The sequence below is a fragment of the Xenopus tropicalis genome, chromosome 2 (assembly GCF_000004195.4).
Source record: "Xenopus tropicalis strain Nigerian chromosome 2, UCB_Xtro_10.0, whole genome shotgun sequence".
Classification (NCBI taxonomy): domain Eukaryota; kingdom Metazoa; phylum Chordata; class Amphibia; order Anura; family Pipidae; genus Xenopus; species Xenopus tropicalis.
Window position 1 is genome coordinate 30,797,471 of NC_030678.2, and position 20,364 is coordinate 30,817,834.

At 40.4% G+C, this 20,364-nt stretch overlaps 2 protein-coding genes across 2 annotated transcripts in view; both read right to left on the minus strand.

The window, feature by feature from the left end:
• The window catches only part of ubb (ubiquitin B), a 198,403-nt gene that overhangs the window by 60,637 nt on the left and 117,402 nt on the right, over nt 1-20,364 (minus strand). The gene's annotated exons all lie outside the window — the stretch shown is intronic.
• itgae (integrin subunit alpha E) overlaps nt 1-20,364 on the minus strand; it is a 45,192-nt gene that overhangs the window by 21,606 nt on the left and 3,222 nt on the right. The window contains exons 2-9 of the mRNA XM_031896662.1: nt 14,178-14,295; nt 11,004-11,119; nt 9,866-9,933; nt 4,711-4,828; nt 4,537-4,611; nt 3,607-3,681; nt 1,992-2,113; nt 700-851 (exon numbers count right to left, since the gene is read on the minus strand). Coding sequence (XP_031752522.1) covers nt 700-851; nt 1,992-2,113; nt 3,607-3,681; nt 4,537-4,611; nt 4,711-4,828; nt 9,866-9,933; nt 11,004-11,119; nt 14,178-14,295 — 844 coding nt within the window. The remainder of the gene's footprint in view (nt 1-699; nt 852-1,991; nt 2,114-3,606; nt 3,682-4,536; nt 4,612-4,710; nt 4,829-9,865; nt 9,934-11,003; nt 11,120-14,177; nt 14,296-20,364) is intronic.

The window sequence follows — 20,364 nt, forward strand, 5'->3', positions numbered from 1 at the left end:
GAACTTTCTGGATCACTGGTTTCCGGGATAATGGAACCCATACCTGCATCATAATAAATAATATACCACCAGTTGTAAGATATGAGGGTATTAGGCTGATGCCACATGTGGCGTTTTTACGCTGCGTTTTTTCTCAGCCTAAAAACGCCGCACAAGCCACACAGCCCCTGACTATGGCGTTTTTCAGCCTAGTACTGGTGACATAGCAAATCCCGTTTCCATGATGCTAATAGTGCAAAATAGTAAAAAACGCTGCGTATTTCAGCTAGGTCTGGCAGCTGCCTTTGTGTATACATAGGAATAGCTTGCTTTGCAAATACTGGCGTATTTCAGCCAACACTTGAAAAATCCATGGTAAGGCGTTTACTAGCGTATTTCCACATTGTGTGGTTTGCTTCGAGTCTTTTCAAGTTATTTCTATGGATGATGATATCGGGCGTTTTTCAGCCGCTGAGAGAATTAGAAAATACGCAGCGTAAAAACGCCACGTGTGGCATCAGCCTTAGAAGTCACCTTAGCTGATCCATTCTTTAGCATTCATTCTTTAAACCTAATAAAAAATTCTAAATTAAAACATGCAGAATGCTTCTTTGCCTCTACCAAGCAGACATTTTTGACCAAAGAATCTTTCATGCCAGTCAAAGCAAATGTAGGTATCACTCCCTGCTACCATCACATACCTGTGGCATCAGTACTTACAGGACATGGTCCAGGGCTGAGGCTGTTTTGGTTACGTTTCCCACTTGCTTTATATCTTGAACCTTTTGTAAAATGAACCTTCCCTTACGACTCTCCAGTAGGTCAAACTCTGTTTGGATGATAGCCCCATACTGCACAACAGCAAACTCACACTGCAAATATGAGAAAGAGAGAAACACTGTTTCTTTTGCTATAACACAGAAGATTTTAAATCCCTATTACTGACCCACAATGTTATTATTGCTTTTATTAATCTGATATTAGAGGGTGCTGACTCCATTATGGGCCTGTGAGACCAGGTGTGCTAGTGGCTTTATATCCTTGGCATGGTGTCTTGGAACACAAAGGAATTACTATAACTTGGGCAGGCAGGGAAAAGTATTTGCTCTACTGGGGTACAGTACATACCAACCCAGTAAGCTGCACGCATACTTTTTGGCTCCATATATCTCATTTTACACAAATCTTGAAGACACATGGTTATAATTTTGGATTTCTTCATGCATTTGTCTTAGTCATTTTTATTATTGGAGTTCGAATGTATTAAAGGTCCAGAAAATGTCATTTGACATTATTTATATTTATTTCTGTTCTTCACAGATACTATGAAGACCAATTGGGTTATTGCTTTTATTGCAGTATGTTTGCAATCAGCTCTGCTGTAGTCAACCATTTATTTTCTAAGCAAATTAACACCATATTCTGCTTAATGGAACTTTATATTCAAGAACTGCTCCCAAAAGCCTTTCCAGAAAAATTACAGATAGATATTTCAAGTATAGTTTGGAATTCATATATCTATATATTTATGGTGTTATTTAAGCTATACTTCAAGCAGGCCTGCAGGCTCTGGGGGCAATAAGACAGGCTCCTCTGTCTCATTCAGGGTTTGCCATTTAGAATGGCCACCAAGTTGTCCACCTTATTCTGTAACTCCTACACCAGGGAGACAAAGAAGGCGGCCTGCAGACACTCACAATGCTGACAAAGAACCAGTAAAGCTTCTCATCCCTTCTCTACTTGGGACTCCAACACAATGGTGTATTTCACCATTATTAAAATAAGAAAAGAAATACGTTTATATGGTAGAGCTGGGATCCTTTATTCAAAAGTAATTGTGGATGGTAGGGCTGATGTTGGAGACCCTATCCTTGTTTAGCCCTGTAGAGAATAATACAATGTAAACAGATAATAAATTCTATTAATTATAGCCCAGCAATGAACATTATTAACCCAAGCAAAATCTGCTTTGTTATTAGCTTTAATTTGAAACAAAAGGAAAACCCATATACCTGCAAACACTTCTCCCAGAACATTCCAATCATGTTAGAAATAAAATCCTTTGCCTTTTGGAAATCTTCTTCTGATATGCTCCCAGATCCATCTAGAACTATTGCAATCTCAGTGCCTGTGTCTGGCAAGAGCCAGTTGAATACAAAATATTTTATTTCATCAAAGGCATCAGGGACACAAATTGGCAAATGGCACAAATGGCACAGGCTAAAGGGAGGAAACATACATTTGGGAAGCTCTTACTTTGGGTAGGGAGTGCAGTTTTGCATGCAAGTACATGAGGATTTTAAAGGGGTAGTTAATAGGCACCTATCACCCTTAAATTATTTCCCCACCAGAGGTTGGGGAAACAATAGCTTTTTTAAAAAAAAAAATTGCCCCCCACCTGCGCTAAGCTGAGGGAGCTTCCGGTGCAGGCAGTCATGTTTTGACACTCGCATGCACATAATGAGTGAGTGCCACAACTTGCTCAACATTCTGGCCACAGTGATTCCTTTTCCTTTAATTTAGCTGTTAGTGTGTTATAGTATGGCTAATTCTAACCAACTTTTCAACTGGCCTTCATTTTTTCTTTTGTATAGTTTTTGAATTTTATAATTTGCTACTTCTGACTCTTTGCAGCTTTAAAATGGGGGGTCACTGACCCCAGCAGCCAAAAAAACAAATGCTCTGTAAGGCAATTTTATTGTTACTGTAACTTTTTATCACCCATCTTTCTAAGCAGACCATCTTCTATTCATATTTCAGGCTAATATCGCCTGCTACGAAATAACGCATAAATATATCGCATGCTTTAAAATATCGCTTAAAAATCTGTCATCGCCAGATAAATAACGACAATAAAATCGCTTCTTAATTCAGACAAGTGTCTTTTTAGTGAATCGATCGTTAATTCTCCAAATATAAGAAGTGATAATATTTTTAACACACGCTATAAATAAGACTCGTTTTTGCACCCTTTAGTGAATTGGCCCCATAGACTCCATTTTAATAAAATAGTTCAATTTTTTAAAATTGACTTCCCTTTTCTCTGTAATAAAATAGTTCCTTGTACTTGATCCCAACTAAAATATAATTAATCCTTACTGGAGGCAAAACAATCCTATCTATTCTGATTTTTAGCAGATTTAAAGTGGACCTGTCACCCAGACATAAAAAGCTGTATAATAAAAGTCCTTTTCAAATTAAACATGAAACCCAAATTCATTTTTATATTAACACATCGAAACCCATTATAAAGTCATTTATAAATCCCATCTGTCAATCAAATATTGCCTGCCCCGCCTCTATGCCTTAGGCATAGAGGCGGGGCAGACAATAACTTTAGCTTTCCGTTCAGCACTTCCTAGATGTCACAGCTCATCTCACTTTTCCCCTCCCTCATCAACTAAAAAGTGTAGCCAGTACATGGGCATGGGCATCTGGTCCCCCATTCTGGCACATAAACAAGATTTTGGCATGATACACAGCTTGTTTCTGGACAAACTGACCTCGTTGTCTGGTAACTACAAACAGTAGTGCTTTGCAGTTATGCACAGGACCTGTTAAGCATTAGCCATAGATGGGACAATGTTATACAAAAAATGGCTGTTGTACTAATAAATGTTCACCTACCTCCGTCATCTTGCAAATTGTTGTTATTGTTTATATTTTCCAGGGCACCTTTTGGGGGTCTTGCATAGATGAGATCTTTTTAGGGCAGAGAAAAGGATTGTCAGCTAATCATTCAAATCTGAGGATTTTCAAGCACCACTTTATAATTTAGTTCATTCATTAATTTACTCACTCACTCACAAGAAACAGCTACAACTTGCCATGTTTTTGGCACTTTTCACCCTGCCCCCCAGTCACCATATGTGGTTGCAGGTCCTTGAGCTCTAGAATGAAGCACAAGGATCTGTACTTTTAGGCGAATAGGGTGTTGCCTGTATTGTATTCATGAGGGCACATAGGCATCAACCATCCCTGCCCCTGTCTGTGCACTAACTATTGTAACATTCAGATGTGCAAATTAGGGAGCGCCAGTGGGCGCAGGGAGAAAGGGGCCCTATAGCAAGTGGTTAGGGCCAGGCTACCTCATACACTCTAGTGCTGCACTGTGTGCCTCTCTCCAGGAGGTATAAAATGCAGCAGGGCAATGCAGGTACTTACTGAATGAGCACTAAGGGGAGCAAATTTGTGCTCCTCAGTATACTCGCACTTGCGTCCAAGGTCTTAATCGCATTAAGGTAGCCGGCAAAATTTTTTAAACATATTTGCAGCCTTTTACATTTTTGGAACTATGGCTTAATGACTGATAAACTAATGTTTTTCTATATCTGTAAACTTGTTGGGAATTAAGGTGGGTCCTGAACAAAGGCTTGAACTCCAAAGAGGCTGGAACTGGGAAAGTCCAACAGCCACTCTACAAACCTGTCTCTGCTTTTCTTTCCCTTTCTTTATCCCATTCTATTTTTTACTGAATTCCTGCTGTCATATTTGTCATATTATATTTCACAGAAATAGAAAGGTTGTTAGTTTTCATCCTTTTCCAACACAACTTACCACTTGTTAAGGCCCCAAATCTTTCAACATTATTATTGTTGTTGTTTTTATTAATCTCCGCCAAAGACTTTTGTGCTGCAGATAAAAGTAAAGTAAAACAGGTAAAGGTATGCACTGAGATACACACACACATATATATATATTTCTATATATAAAGAGAATTAACAATATTACCATTTTTTGTAATATTGATGAATGTGTGTTTGTGTTGGCCTTTCTCGAGCAGAAAACACACACCATTTAATTCTTCTGTCATGCTTCTGTATTGGCGTCCCTTTCGTTGCTGGCAGGCCTGCAATAAAATGAAATATAAGTAACTGGTATGCTAGACTAGAATAAATAAACTTACTATGCAAAAGCTTATACTGGTTTGGGCTCTATGGCTGGACCTTCAACAGATAAAAGCCAAGCCTTAGAGAAAATAGGTTTTTGACAACAGCGGCATAACAATGGCCTTCCCACATAGGCCTTGTGCCTACCTGGTCCTCCCTCCACCCACCTGCCCATCAGTGTCCCCCACTCTCTGCCCACTTCCGCTGAGTAAAAATGCGCTCAGGAGGGGGGACTTCTTAGACCTACAGAGGAAGCAGACCCCACGGTCCAGACCCCCAGTCCCCCATGACCATGGGGTCTGCTTCCTCTGTAGATACACCAGTGCCTGACAAATATACACTTCTGCATGCTTATTTAAACTTTGGGGCTGCACAGACCGATCTTGAATTGCTAAGTTTGTTCATTGCTACTTAGTTTTATAATCTTACGTACTGTACTTGGTGTTACAAAATACTAATGCTGAACTTAACTACGCCCTAACTATAGATACAGCTATGGATAAAGGACAACTCTAATTGTTTTATACATTTATCAACTCAGTCCAGTGTTCTCAATATAATGGAATATTGTGTATATTCGAGTGTCTTACACACTAGGTGGCAGCATTATGTAGAATTCATCTGACAGAAATAGCTGTTGTTGTAGGGAGATAATGCAGAAGGACACACTGAGAGAAATAGATTTGTAATGGCTCATTCACCAGTGCTATGGCTGCCAGGGGTGGAACAAAATATTGTACTCCTTAAGGCACATACAGGGAGCCCTCGTGGTCCTAGTATTGGTTACTACAATCTGCACTGTAAACCTTTTGCCAGATTAAAAGTCGTATTGAGAACTGGTTAAGGCCTGGGGCTACAAGGACCATTGTATTTTAACTCTTCTGGTTACAACTCTTCCTTTGAGGCAATGTAAACAGTAATGCTTACAAATATGATTTAAACCCATTGGTAATTTTGGAACTGATGTTAAAAAAACTGTTTCAATTAAATGCTGAAATTATAAAACAGCGGTAGAAAGAGATTGTGGCCACATCATAAATACAGACAAAAAAACAGATCCTCTTCGCTGAACTATATTAGTACTACATATTAAAGGGCTAAAAGCTAAAACAATTTATTGCCCAACTATTTTAATAGCTAAGGCCTATTTATCAATATTCAAATTGGTGAATTTTCCAATTTATTTTTTTTTAATTAAAAAAAAACTTGAAAACTTACCAAACTTGACTGTGTATTTAGTTATTTAAAGAACTTGAATCTAAACAACTTAATCAATTAAAAAGAGAAAAAAAGTTTGAATATGGTGAACTTGCATTCTACTCATCATCATTTTTTACTTTGGCTACCCATTGAAAAATTTAAAAAAATCTCAAAAAACTCGAAAACAAAAAAGCTTCCAGTTGAATCTAAAAGTCACATAAACTTTATACATAAACTCAGAAGCTTTTAGATGTCTTGTTGAATAAATTAATAAAATTTGAAATTTTGAAATTCGAGTTTTAGCGCTAACAAACTTGAATTGCATTAAAAATTTGAATTCAAAAGTTGATAAATCAGCCCCTTAATGTCACTTGACTCATTCCATATTGAATCCCCCGCCCTTGCACTAAGATATTGCTCCAATTTCAGTTATCACTGATGAAACAAAGCCTGTATAAAGTTGTGCACAGGTATGGGATCCAGAAAGTGATTACCCAGAAAGCTCAAAGGCCATCTCCAATAGAATCCATTTTAATTAAATATTTAACATTTTTAAAAATGATTTCCTTTATAATAATAAGACAATACCTGTTACCTTTGATCCTAAGATATAATTAATCCTTATTACAGGAAAAGCAATTTATTTAATGTTAAAAACCCCCGAATCCTTCGTAAAGGATTCGGCCAGATACAGAATCTGAATGCTAATTAGCATATGCTAATTAAGTTCTGGAAGGGCTAAATGTCACCATGCGCTGAAAAAATTTTCAACTTCCTTGTTTACGTGATAAAAAGTCACATGATTTTTAAGATTCGTATTCGGTTCGGCCAGGAGCGTGGATTCGGCTGAATCCTGCTGAAAAAGGCCGAATCCCGAACCAAATATTGGATTCGGTGCATCCATACTTAAAAGTTACTGGAAAGCCCCAGGTCCCAAGCATTTTGGATAATAGGTCCCATAACCAGGAGAATTATCATTCAGTGATAGCAGTGCTAGTGATGATTGTACTCACAGTCCTCTCTCTTTCCCTCTCTCTTTCCTAACATCTATTCTGGATAGGGCGTTTTCAAGAACATTTCACCTCATTGACACCTGTCTGTTATTAAAAACAACTGGCGTGGCCAAAAAGAGTAGAAATAGTGAGGTGGAAATAGTGTCCCATGCCTACGCTTGTTTATGGATGTTATTATGCATTCCCTCCAAAAGGCTTGTGTATACTATAGATATGGATCTACTGAGGTACTGACTGCACTGTGACTGAAGATGGTGCCTGTTTAATAACCTCCCATCAACAGTTTAATTATAGATATTCTCTAAAAGATGTGTGCTATTATATAATTATAAGCATGGTATCAGGTTAACATGAGTCTCTCCTACAGCAAACCTTCTCCTGGGAGCTTATAGCTAATGCTTCCTAGAATACCTACCAGATACAGAGATTAAAACCACAATGTCATCTTCCTGCTGTGCGTAACACCTGCTCTAACTGTCACTAACACCGGTGCCCTCTCTGCTTTACCACTAAACATCAACTTGTTCTGTTTTTGTCTTCGGTGCCAGACTGAGGGGAACCTACACCGTTCCTTTGTCATAGCATTTAGCAACGCATTTTACAGTTCCAACTCACAGAATCAAGCAATCACGGCCATTGTATTATCCCTTGGGCTGTATCCTACATCCAGAGAGAGTTTCTTAGTTGCCTATTAAAAGCATACACAGATGTAATAGTGTAATCTAATAGATCAGCTGCCCCTGATGCTTGGCCCTACAAGGGCCAGCCAAGTAGAGCATTGGCAGTTTGTTTAAAGGGGGCATATTGTTTCAAAAACAATATTATACTAATAAACTGTACTCATCTAAATATAGAAAAAATGCACTTTAAAAAGTAGTGTTTCGGGCTGATTAATTGAAATTTTTTCCAAAAATCCCACAGTCTGGCCCATCTGTTCCACTTCCTGCTGCCCCCTTTCCCAGGCTGTGCAGGGGGGTCAGTGGCACTCAGCACACTACACTTTAAGATAGGAACCAATCAGCAGCTAGACTGACCTGATAGGGAACTGAAGCCTGTCTTTGCTTGTATGACTGCAGGGCTTTGATATTTATGTGCAAATGAGCTATCCTCTTTCTGCTTCTTATTTCCTCAAGTGGGTGCACATGCGCAGTAGAGCAAAAAAAGCCGAATTTAACAAAAAAGCTACCTTTTTACTCTGTGGCACATGAGTCTGCCCTCGCCCAGAGGATCAGCACGGGGCCAAGTCACTCATGCGCCCAAGGCAGAGAGTACTAGTCTAGGCCTCCCCCACGCTCCTGTGGTGACGCACAAAGGGGGAGGGGTAACACATGTTGGGGTGGAGATGTGTCGTGCGGGGCAGCAAACAGGTCAGAGATCCTGAAGAGCTACGAAATAGGGGGTAGGCAGAGAGAAGTGGTACATGCCTGGCACCCCCCACCTTTGCATCCTAGGCACGTGCCTTTTCTACCTACCCCTAGTTCCGGCCCTGTAGAGGATTAAAGACAGCAGAAGATCTCTGTTGATCATATTTTACAGAAGAACCCTGGACCGGTGCAGTTTTCTGCTAAGAGGAGCACCAGCCTTGAGTACGGAGTAAGGAATTACAATTAGTGTGAGTGTAGTGAGTGAATTTGTCCCGTTCCGCTTTGCCGAGATTGGATAAAAAATTTGTGAAACGGCGCAGCGTTTTTTATTACGAACGCAACAATTTTTTTTTCCGCAGGTGACAATTTTTTGTCACTCTCCGAATTTTCTCATGGCAAATTTTGACACCCATTTCATGAAACAATCCTCCAATGGCAAAATGCAGAAATTTGCAACAAATCCATGCTGCCCAATTATTTCACCCATCACTAATTACAATCACTGGGGCTGACTAAAATTTGGCACTCCTCCAGTGATTAACCCCTTCCTTCTCACTTAAACAAACATATATCTAACATCCAGTATCTAGGGGCCAATTTGGGTAGTTATTGAACATGGTCATCAGATGTCAAATATTGGGATAGCTATCTATAGAAATAGATAAAGGTAGCTGAAGGGCAAAACACATAGAGAAAACAAACAGGCAATTATCCTTCTTTAATTCAAGGGTTAGATAGTTTTTTTTTCTGTGCTTTTGTATTAATAGATTTGTGTACTCACTGAGAGCAGACTTTGTAAAAACATTGTACAATTTATTGGAATTGCATTGTAACTCTCTGAGAATCATCCTAGCAGCCTGACAATGAATTGGCATGCAGTATTGGAACAGACAGGCCCAATCACCCAACCTCACCAATGCTTTTATGGAAGGAAATTCCACCAAAATTGTCCCAACATCTAATGAAAAACCTTCCCAGAGGGGCAGAGGCTGTAGTAGCTGCAAAATTAGGACCAAAGTCATTATTGAAATAGTAGGTGTCTGTCAATGTTTAAAATGTAGTGCATTTTAAAAGTACCACACACACACACATTTGCTCACCTTTCCATGGGAGCTCCCCCTGGAATGTTGGAAAGTTGTTTGGGAGCAAAAAACTGATTAGTTGCTATAGACCAATAGACTTGGAGCCAGCATTGCACTTGTTATTCAATTGTCCCTGAAAATAATATTTTCTCTTCCGAGCAAAGCAGATGTAAAAATTGCAGGTTTAGCGTTCCAATTATAGTACCTAATATTTTCTGAAAACATTGGGTAAAACCATGCTGTCGCTGCAGTTATTAATGTTATTTATATATGTAAAATATGTGACTCTGTCACTCATAAGACCCATCCATGAGATTTATGTAGCTGGTAAAACTTACCACCATAGTGTCCCCATTTTGAGCAAGGGTTACAATTGGGTAGGCAGTTCCTGGCAGCTGGCTCTCTCCTATCAAGTAAAGCAATATCGTTACAAAAAGAAGCAACAATAAACTAAATACATGTATGGAATACCTTATCCAGAACCCCATTGTCCGGAAAGCTCAGAATTACGGGAAGGTCATCTCCCATATTTTTCTATTTTATTCTCTGTAATAATAAAACAGTACCTTGTACTTGATCCCAACTAAGATATAATTAATCCTTATTGGGGGCAAAACAATCCTACTGGGTTAATTTAATGTTTCAATGGTTTTAAGTAGACAAAGTTATGGAAAATTATGGAAAGACCCTTTATCCAGGAAAATCCCAGGTTTCAAGTGTTCTGGATAACAGGTACCATACCTGTACTGTTAAGGCATATGGAAATAAAAACAACCATTTGTATGACATTGTGGGAAAAAAGGAACTTCACTTAGTGAAAGATGCATAGTTCCAACAATATTGCTCGAAGAATATTGTCTAAGAAGTCTTATCCATTTTTTTTAATTATAATTTGACCACCAGAGTCTGTAATATTACAAGAGATATTTTTCAGAGCAACGTGAATGGACTATCCTCTTATGGACATAGAAAAACATCTCCAACAAGAAAAGCCAGGAATTATTCAAACACAAATCATCTGCAATGGAGATAAATTTTTCTCTGAGGCAGTTTTGAGAGTTATATAATAAAAGTCACAACATTTGCATGAGGACCCGTAGCAACCAATAAGATGGTTTGCATAAATGTTAACTGCTGATTGGTTACTATGGTTAACCTGATGCAAACAGGACTTTTAGTACATTGCATTAGTTGTCTTGTAGATGTTCACTAGGTTGCTTTTGACATATACAGACATTGGCTGCCGACTGACTTGACCCCTTCAACTGTCAACATCTCACTGGGCCATATGTTACCCAAAACAGTCCTCTTCCTACTAGATATCCAATAAGAGCTTTAGAATATTGTGCTTTTTACAGAAAAATCACAAGCACCTTGACTATTCAACATTATTTGGTGTTTTTATGCCTTCATTGTTATATTTGCTAAAATTTAATTGATTCCCTTGCACCCTAAAAAAACAGCTCCATACTTTACCTGGATCTAGATCAACTTGTGTGCATTTAATCTTGTTATTTGAATCGATAAGGCATTTAAAAACTCCTTCAGCTTTTCTGCTTCCAAACTCTTCTAGAGGTGAGGTCACATAAACTCTAGATCAGAATAGTAAAATAGAAAGTGAGTATTTCCCGTGTGAGAGAAATGTTTGGCTATATATAATGAATAAGACATATCTCTGTATAATGTTAGTTAATAATATTAATACTGTGTAAATGCACCTGCATTTTTCTGAATTGCTGCAGATCTTTAGGCACCTAAAAGGAGTGCCGTGACCTGTTTGTAGCCAGTGAATGCACGACTGCCTGCTAGCCAAACCCAGTCCAAGACCCCACCCCACCCATGGCATTAGCAGGCTCTGATTCCTTTTCCTACCTTCTGCCATTGATTATTTATATACTCATGCCTGCCCTGTCTACTCTGGTAATGTCTGATAGGGCTGGGTCAGGAATGAATCATTTTGCTATAATCATATTCCAGTCTTTCTTTAAATAAAAAGGCCATGAAAAATATAATAATTCTGTGATTAATTTCTCCGAAACAAATATACTGTATCACAGAGAAAAAAAACTGTGTGGGATTTCTTGTAAAGTAAAAAAGGAACTTGTTCAGTACATAATTGGTATGTATTTTTCAGAGAGCCGTTTTATTTCACAGTAATAGATTTTCACACCATAACCTCTCAGACAGAAGATGCAGACGATAAAGAAGTTGCAGTGATCTACAAGGAACCAGTGAGTCAGCAGGAAATGGCACATGTGCCGCAGAATGTTTGGGCGCTATTTATTTGGTCAGTGGGTGTCGTTCATCTTTAAATTAATTTTTAGTATGATCTGATGAAGTCATAGGGGCACATTTACTAACCCACGAACGGGCCGAATGCGTCCGATTGCGTTTTTTTCGTAATGATCGGTATTTTGCGATTTTTTCGGAAAATTATCGCGACTTTTTCCTTACCAATACGATTTGCGCGAAAAAACGCGAGTTTTTCGTAGCCATTCCGAAAGTTGCGCAAAATCTGGCGATTTTTTCGTAGCGTTAAAACTTGCGCGAAAAGTCGCAATTTTTTCGTAGCGTTAAAACGTTGCGCCTTTTATGTTTTAAAGTGATACTGACACATCTATCATAACATTATCATAACATGATCATAACATTATCATAACATTGTCTTTTATTTTTTGCCATAAAAGTATTTGCCCAATGCTTTTATATTACCTGTCTGATCCCCCATGTTCCCCTATAAGGGAGCTGCCATATTTGTCCAGCAGGAGGCCGTTAGCATTAGAAGCTATAACTGACAGGCTGAGAAGGGACAGTCAGGTTGGCAAAACAGTCAGGTTTAGGAAATTCAAGTTACATTATTTACAAAAGCAAATCTCTCAGCAAAAATCAAGCAACATGACCTATAGGCAACTTTTTATGTACATTCATATTTTGAGGAGTCATTTTTTAGTGTCAGTATCACTTTAACGCTACGAAAAAGGCGCAACTTTTCGCGCAAGTTTTAACGCTACGAAAAAATCGCCAGATTTTGCGCAACTTTCGGAATGGCTACGAAAAACTCACGTTTTTTTCGCGCAAATTGTATTGGTAACGAAAAAGTCGCAATAATTTCCGAAAAGTCGTAAAGGCGCCGAAAAAATCACAAAAACTACGAAAAAGTCGCAAAATGTTCGTTTTCCAATCGGAATTTTTCCAATTCGGTTCGGATTCGTGTCTTAGTAAATGTGCCCCATAGTCTAAGACAATTTACATTTTGTCTTCATTTTTTATTATTCGTGGTTTTTTAAAATTTAGCTTTTTATTCAGCAGCTCTCCAATTTGGAATTTCAGCTGTTTCAGGCAGTGGATTCAATGAGAGACTGGAATATAAGTAGGATATAAGTAGGGCTGATTATAAAGATAATCACAGGGCCCCATACAGCATAATTATCAAGGCCCCTGTGAGTGATAGGCCAGGTGCATCGGGAGGGTGACCCCCAACAACTCTCATCATATACCATAAGCTGAACTGGAGTGCAGCAACTATTATAGTGTCAAAGTCTGAACACTGGCAACAGCAGTAACTGATGTTCAGACCAAAGCTGGAAGGGAACATTTACAGGATAATGAGGGCGCTGAGCCTTGGTTTCCTTAATGTTGCCTAGGTTTGGGTTTATATGACATTTACACCACCCTTCTATAAGTCTCTGCTATGCTTATAAGTGGCCAGTTATCATGGGCTGCAAAGGCCGCCTCTGGTAACTTTAAGAGCTGAATTTTTAAAACTAAAATTTGGCTCTGCTAGTGCAGAGAGTGCATTAATGCTCTCTGCACTAGTGATGCTGCCCCTGCTGGACCTGCTCCAATGCTAAAATTGTAAGAGCGGGAGAGAGGGGGTGGCAGCAGCCCCAGGATCGCCATGCTTACATACTACTGCAGCACTATGTGTTTCATAGCAGGAGGCGCTTAAAGGGACAGTATGCACCCTTTTCAACATAAGCTAAATAATTAGGGCTTGTAATGACTATACTTTTTGACCTACTGTTTTAATATTTGCTGTTGTATCTGGCATAAAACAATAAAATGAATCCAGTTTCACTTTAGTACTTATTGTCACTTTCTGGTTCTTCCAAGCAGAGGAAAAGCTAATTGCCAGTCCACTGAGATGCTCTCTGATAATGCACTGCTCAAAGGGAAGAGAGAGAGACTTATGTCTAGAAAGTTGTTAATGGCCCATTTGCCCATCTGGGCAAAGGGCCCACCATACCTGACATACCCCACCCCCGCTAGGGGCCCACCACTCTGGCACATTGCACTGCTCCCCATTAGGGAAGGGCAAAATGATTTGCGCAGCGGAAAAATTTGCCACGTGTCACTTAATTTGAAGTGGGCGTCGCTTTCTATGACATGCTCATTGGCTTTTGACGCATGCATAGCTTATTGCTGATGTGCATGTCATAGAAAATGACGCCCGCGTCAAATTAAGTGACACACAGCAAATTTTCTGCCTCTGGGGCCCAACAGGACTGGGGCCTACTGGGTTTTCTCCCGGTACTCCAGCAGACCAGTTCGACCCTGCATCTGGCCATCTGTTTTTGCACATCTTAGTAGGAAAAATTAAATTAAATTCTATAACATTATTGTTTATGGTGGCCTTCCTAATGGTCTTACCCCACTTCTGGTCCAATCCTAAACTGTTTCACCTTTAGGCCAAAATGAGATTTCCCATTCTTTTTGAAGCTCAGTATTTCGGCTGTGTCGATATTAAAGCACGATACAGTTACAAATGCTGCAAAACAAAGATGACAAAAACATGAGACATTTGGCCAACATTTTCATCGAAAATTGAGAAAAAGAGATATATGCAAATATATGCACCTTATCTAAACCCTAATACACTAATATCTGGGATGTGAGATTTTCCAGGTAAGGGGTTTTTCTGTAAATATAAACTGCATATGATACTCAGTGCTATAAGTGGTCTGTCACCAATATCAATCTTCTATTAGAACTTTAATAGAACTTTAGTTCAGCCAGCACACCTCTAGTCATCCATTCTATAGCGCGCGCATGCACTGACATCATTTCTGCCTTTAGGATGTGGAAGTGATGTGGAGAATTGGTTCAGACTTAACGTTATAAACACAGGACAGATAGAGGGATATGGATTCTTATTTGGCTCCTAAGGAAGTACGATGGTGATCACGCGAAACACATTGAGCTCCACTCTGATACGATTGTTATATTCTACGATTTTGTAAGTAGCCTGTACTGTGCAGGGTTTTTATCCTCATAAATGTTATTACGCTATATTGTTTACTTTCTCTTGTTTTACTACTATTTGAGGACTCGCCCATTACTTCAATCAAAATTTAACTGTGCTATGAGCCCTCTTCCTCCTATTGCCAGTGGGATAAGGAGTCAGAGGTAAGACCCCCTGCAGTGCTGGTAGGAGGATCAATTATGTGTGCCCAGATCAGTTAGACTCTGAACCTGGGTCACTCATGTAGTCATATAGAGCCATCAATCCTGGTTTTTACCAAAAATGCAAACATTGACATTGATTGCTGCCAAGTAAAAAACAAGTTTTGGAAGTTACCTGTAGATGAGTTGAAGATAAGTCCCTTCCAAAGGGAATGTATAGTTGATAAACACACTATAATAATTAAAGATCACTTGTTCATCACTTTCAGTCACAGTTTCTCTTGACTAGATCTACTTTTCTCCCCCTTTAACACTATCCAAAGCTATCCAAAGCACTCCACTGAAATGGGATCCAATGGGGACAATAGATAAAACTCAATGACACAATTTTTGTCCACACACATAGTTACTTAGTACAGTATATAGTAGAATTAAGTCTAAAACAACTGGAACGTTAAAGTTTCACCACTCATTCGAGTGGCTTCTTCAGTTCCAATGACTGGTAGGGAATTCCAAGGCATTTAAACCTTTGAGGGTAGTACAGACACAGACATCAAATCACAATAGTTCCATTAAACTTGTTCAGTTAGGTGTTGGTTGAAACTGAGGTGTAAGAAGGTATGATCCAGTCACAATGGTACCATGATTCTAATTGATGCAGATGTTAATCCTTCAAAGTACATGACTGGAAGTGTGAACTGTTGTGTAACCGCCGGGGTAAAGATGTCAAAGAGGCAATGTACGTTGATGACTACCCTTAAGGGTTTAAATGCCAGGGAATTCCTTACCAGTCATTTGAACTGAAGAAGCCACTCGGATGAGTGGTGAAACATTTTCAAGAAAAAGTCCAGTTGTTTTAGACCTAATTCTACTAGATACTGTATATCATGACCTGGATGAATGAGAATCTTCATAGACATAGTTACATAGTAACATGAACCTGAAGCACAAGTAAATCATCCCTAATTTCTAGCTGATTCAGAGTACAAAAAACTATTTGTCTGTAGTTTGCTTGCTTTGCTTACACATTTTGTAGACTTCTTAATTTTAACTCATCTTTAATGCACTTGCACAGCTTTTCTTGTCATATGGCAACATTCTTATAAATAAATGAGGCTGCCCTTTGCACAAAGTGCCATATTTTTGATCTGGTGTTCCGTGCAAAGAGAAGCACACCCCTGGGCGCGAGTGCTCCATAGATAAACACTAAGGGGTGCGTTATGTGCTCTTGCACATGTGCTCATGGGACTGGTAAATGATGCCTATAGTCTGCAGTCTTGGTACAAGTGCCTATGATGTAGTGTCAGACTGAACATTTTCATTTTATCTCTTGGGGGGCTGTAGGGGGCAGTTGGACCCAGAAGATAAGCCCCATGGGCCCCTGAGCACTGTGGGTCCCTAGCCTAGGCTATAGCCTAGGTTTGCCTGTGTGTTAATTTGCCTGCATCCTGCATGTTGCCCTTAGTAGCACTAATATACATGACCAATATTTGAATAATCTTCATATATCAACATAAATGATGACCTTGTGAAGAGAAGCCAAATATCTGTAGGCAGATGGCTAGAACTTAGACTGCATTGGGCCACTGTAGCTGGGGTAGCATGTGAGGTGCTATGTAGCATACATTTTTGAGGTAGCTGCTTTAAGAAATATTGCGGCCATTTACTACTTGAAAGGCAGGGTGCAAAGTGCAAGAAACAGGTGTAATGCACCATATTTTTTTGCACTTTGGGCTCTTTCCTGCAAAGGAATTGTAGCAGAGACCTGCATTCGCCCCATGAGCCTAACATTTGGCACCGCCAGTAATTCTAACTTTCCTTTTCCTTAAAATGAGCATTAAGGGGTGTACCGATTCCGATGCACATGAAGTATAGACATGCACACGCCTTGCCTAAATCTTGTCCCAGCCAGCCAGCAAGCAGGGGGGCTGCACAGCACCCAACCAGGCCCAGCAGAAGCTGTAGGCCTGCAGTACTGTAAAATCATAAAAAAAAATTAAAAATAATTGAATCAGTCCCATGAGCCCCTGAGCTCTGTGGGTCCCTAGGCTATAGCCTAGGTTTGCCTGTGCGCTAATCCACCCCTGCATGTTGCACTAATACACATGACCAATATTAATAATCTTCATATATCAACATATATAATCACCTTGCAAAGAGAAGCAAAATATTTGTCAGAGGGCTAGTTTAACTCTGTACCCATGGCATACAGACAAGCATATTATTGTAGTACGCCTGTGCCATTCTTTTAACTTTATATGCTTTAGGCTGATGGCACGCTAGAGGATTAGTCTGTGAACTCCACTGTGCTGGGGTTTAGACACAGAGTCAAGCGGGGCCGGCAGGACATTGGGAAAAACCTGGTGAGCCCCAGCCCTTGTGGGACCCCCCGACCCAGTCCCACAACCAGGGCCACCATGGGGGGTGACAGCCCTGGGCCTGGTGGGGTTTTGGGTAGTTTTTTTGGTGTTCTTGAAAGCAAGCAAGTTGCAGGCACCTCAGGTACCCTCCCCACAGTCTGGAAACCCACATTGCTGCATTTACATGATAAGGCAACCCCCTGGCTGTCAGTGAGCTGCACCCTTCAAAAGTCAGGGTGGGAGCTCTGGTGTCTGCATGTTCTTTCCTCCAATAGCAGGAAAAGTTAAGTCCCGGTAAAGCCTCACAGGGATTGGATGGGCTGAAGGGGAAGTTGAAACTTCACCCATCCAATCCCTGTGCAGCTCTACTTCAGTAAGAAAAGAAGCAGTATGGGAAGCTGTGTATGGGAAAGAACATGCAGGAACAGGAGTGCCTGCTCTCCCTTCCCAAGTCTGAGGCTCACTGACAGCAGGGAGAGCCAGCAGTGCAGGGCCCCCATGGGGGGAAGGTTCGTGACTGGGGTGGGGGCCCCAGAGGTGACAGCCCAGGAGGGCCCCAGACATCCCAGTCCAACAATGTTCTGATGGCGGTTTAATTCTCATTTAAAAGGTTTAAAGTAAGAGTAATTTTAATAATGATAAGCGATTATGCCTAATTTTCTACAAAACACACCAAATTCTATGACTTGAATGCATTATAACAAATTATATTCCCTTTAGGCAATGAGGTACGTAGCAAAACTATTACTATACTGTATATATATACTATACTGTTTAAAAAAGGCACAGCATTATTGTATCCCACAGATATCCCATGTGTTAGGACAGTGCTGTCCAACTGGTGGCCCGCGACCCCCCTCTGTGTGGCCCCCCACCTGTCTGGCTGCTTTGATGGCTTACTCTTGTGTAAGCTTTAAATGGTATCAGTACTGTGATTAACTGCCCCCCCTGCATGGTTCTCACCTCAGATTCAGGCTGTAATCAGGCTGTATTGTTTAAATATGTAATTCCCTGTGTTGTTCACACCTTTTAATCTCTGCATTGTTCACCCCCTGCAGTGTTCACACCTCAGGCTCAGGCTGTAATCACCCATATTGTTCCCCTGTTCACACCTCAGGAGCAGTACCCACAAATAATCCCTGCACACTACAAAAAGAACATATACTGAGGTGGTACTGCAATTAAAAAGTTTTTTAATATATAGTTATTGTGCAGACTGTAGGAGCAGTGCCAGCATTGTGTCACTGTAGGCTGCCTGTGTGTGCCATACACACAGGCATCATAGGGCAAGCAGAGTATGGCATACACAGGCAGGGTAGGGAAGGCAGAGTATGGCACACACAGGCAGAGTATGGCACAAACCAGCCAAGAATGGCAAACACAGTGAAAGTATGGCACACGCAGGCAGGGTAGGGAAGGCAGAGTATGGCACACACAGGCAGGGTAGGGCAGGCAGAGTATGGCACACACAGGCCAAGTATGGCACAAACCAGCCAAGTATGGCACACAGGCAGGGTAGGGAAGGCAGAGTATGGCACACACAGGCAGGGTAGGGAAGGCAGAGTATGGCACACACAGGCAGGGTAGGGAAGGCAGAGTATGGCACACACAGGCAGAGTATGGCACAAACCAGCCAAGAATGGCAAACACAGTGAAAGTATGGCACACGCAGGCAGGGTAGGGAAGGCAGAGTATGGCACACACAGGCAGGGTAGGGAAGGCAGAGTATGGCACACACAGGAAGGGTAGGGAAAGCAGAGTATGGCACACACAGGCAGGGTAGGGCAGGCAGAGTATGGCAGGTTTTTGCTGTACTACAACCATTAATATGGGTATGGTCATGTGATAACATGGGTGTGGTTTCAAGTGGGTGCGGTTTCAAAAAAGGGAGTGGTCAAAACTGGCTTCCATTATCGGCCCTCCACCACGTAGGTCGGAAAAATTCCGGCCCTCGGTACAACAGAAGTTGGACAGCACTGTGTTAGGATTTCATTTGGCGGGGAAGGGAATTAGCACTGAGATATCACTGGGGCGGTGCTTCTACGTGCGTGCCTGGGGCACAGTTTCAGTCTGAGCGCATGAGAAAGATAATTCATATGTTCCTAAGCAGAAGAAGCTTTGCATGACACCTCACCAGCCACACTACCCGCAGTGCGTCTCATCCCCGGCTCTATCTGCTCTGAATCCTAGACCTACTTCTGCAAAGCCTTCCGGCCTCAGTGACAAAACCGTGGGTTACAGATGTGCTCACAGCATTTCATCATTTGGTGCTGAAAAACTCAAATGAGTTAAATTAGTTTTCATTTCACGCTAATGCTTCTTAGAAAGGTGCTATATTCTCCCATTAGGTCAGTGTTTCTTGAACTTTTTGACCTAAATTAAACCAATGGATCAATTTCAAGAACCAAAAATCAGTTTAGAAGCAGATATACACCTCATTTCAAGAGGTTTTTAAATGAACTTGATGATATTCTGAGACAACTGCAATTGGTCTTTATGTTTTATTATGTGTGGTTTTTTATTTATTATGATTTTTGTTCAGCAGCTCTCCAGTTTGGAATTTTAGCAGCTATCTGGTTGCTAGGGTCCAAATTACCTGAACAACCAAGCAGTTAAGACACTGGAATATGAATAGGAGAGGCCTGAATAGAAAGATAAGTAATAAAATATAACATAAAATTCAAACTGTAGCATCACAGAACAATAGTTTTCTTGGCTACTGGGGTCAGTGACCTCCTTTTGAAAACCGAAAAGAGTTGGAAGAAGAAAGCAAAAAATTCAAAAACTTGAATCAAACTTCAATCAAAAATTGAAGTTGCTAAGAATAGCCCATTCTATAACAAACTAAAAGTTAGTTTGAAGGTAAACCAGATATGCTGATGTTACAATTATCTTCTCTAGTCAAAAATTCACATTATTAATGGGGATCTGAACCCTGCTGCACTGCCCCGATAACCCACACTTCAATCCCTGAGTAATGTAACATATTATTAAGGTTTAGGCATGCTGGGAGCTGTAGTCAGACAACATTAAGATTGTATTCTTATAGCAACATGACACAATAAAACATTTCC